At 56.6% G+C, this 1128-nt stretch overlaps 1 protein-coding gene across 1 annotated transcript in view; it reads right to left on the bottom strand.

Annotated features, from left to right (window-relative positions):
- Window positions 1–1128, bottom strand: part of EMH_0076970 (uncharacterized protein) — a gene marked incomplete at both ends in the record, with an annotated part of 1716 nt that overhangs the window by 113 nt on the left and 475 nt on the right. Inside the window, 3 exons of the mRNA XM_013499789.1 lie at window positions 3–554; window positions 661–807; window positions 948–1104. Coding sequence (XP_013355243.1) covers window positions 3–554; window positions 661–807; window positions 948–1104 — 856 coding nt within the window. The remainder of the gene's footprint in view (window positions 1–2; window positions 555–660; window positions 808–947; window positions 1105–1128) is intronic.

The raw sequence follows: 1128 nt of genomic DNA, 5'->3' as shown, positions 1-1128 counted from the left end.
CTTCATCTTCTGAACGGTGACGCCTGTGGGCTCTTTCTTCTGTGTGGCCCCGCTGCCGCTCGCTGCCCTCTCCGGTCTGCCCATTGCTCCTGTGATGCTGTCGGTGATGCCTCTCCCTCTCCTCCTCACTCTGCGGCGAGCGCGACCGTCGTTTGCTCTTGCGGCCCCTATGGCCTCTGTCCCGACTGTGGGATCGCCGGCGTTTGTGACCTCTACTTTCATCCCTGTGTTCTCCTCTGCCGTCTTCTCTTTGCGTTCGCTCCCTCCCCTCCAATCTAACCTCCCCAAGTCCTCTCTCTTCCGACAAACGACGCTTTGTTCTAACCGCACCGACGGCATGCTCCTCTCCCCGACGATTCCTGTTCACGTCTCTACTCCGCTTGCTGGGGCTCGGGCTACCACGGAGCCTCTTGACGCGATGGTCGCTGCGGCTGTCAGCTGAAGATGAACGGCTGCGAGAAGAACTGGAGGAGTCGCTGTCGCGCTCTCTCTTCACCATGCGAAGACGTTTTGCTTCCCTTCTTTGTTCCTTTTTCCGCATCTTTTTCAGCTTCCTGAACAGAGGCCAAATTTGAAGCCGACACGCATGCATGTAGCTATTTTATTCATGCAACAAGCAGCTTCGTGAAGATGTGTAGACACTACAACTGCAACGCTTACTTCTGTTCCTTCTTGAGCTTCTTCAGCGCCTTAGCAGCGGCCCTGCGGTCGTCAGCCACCGCCGTTGCCGTTGCAGTTGCAGCTGCAGGGGGCGGCTCTTCGTCTGGAAGAGCTTCACCTGCAAGGAGGTGGCGCGGCTTCCGTCCCCTGCCGAAAAAAGATATGGACAAAAGATACAGGAGTGAACAGCAACGAACAGCATAGCTGGCACCGTTACAGCAGCAAACGAGAAGCAGGTCATGGGGTTCAGGGGATGTCACACAACCGCGCAGCACCAGGTCCCTTACAGTGCTTCGTCTAGGAGTTGCTGCTCGAAGCGCTTCACCCTGCGTAACTCTTCATCTTCTGCTACACTGGTACCTTCAGCCTCTTTCTTCTTCGTCCACCAATCAAACTTCTCAAACTTCCCCCCGCGCGTGCAAATCCCCACCTTTGCACTCGCACCTGCACCCCGCAGAGACGCCACAA

This window comes from Eimeria mitis, genomic scaffold (assembly GCF_000499745.2).
Source record: "Eimeria mitis Houghton genomic scaffold, Emh_scaff4676, whole genome shotgun sequence".
NCBI classification, from domain to species: Eukaryota; Apicomplexa; class Conoidasida; order Eucoccidiorida; family Eimeriidae; genus Eimeria; species Eimeria mitis.
Note: the sequence above shows the minus strand (reverse complement) of the source record. Positions and strands in the feature narration are given on the sequence as shown.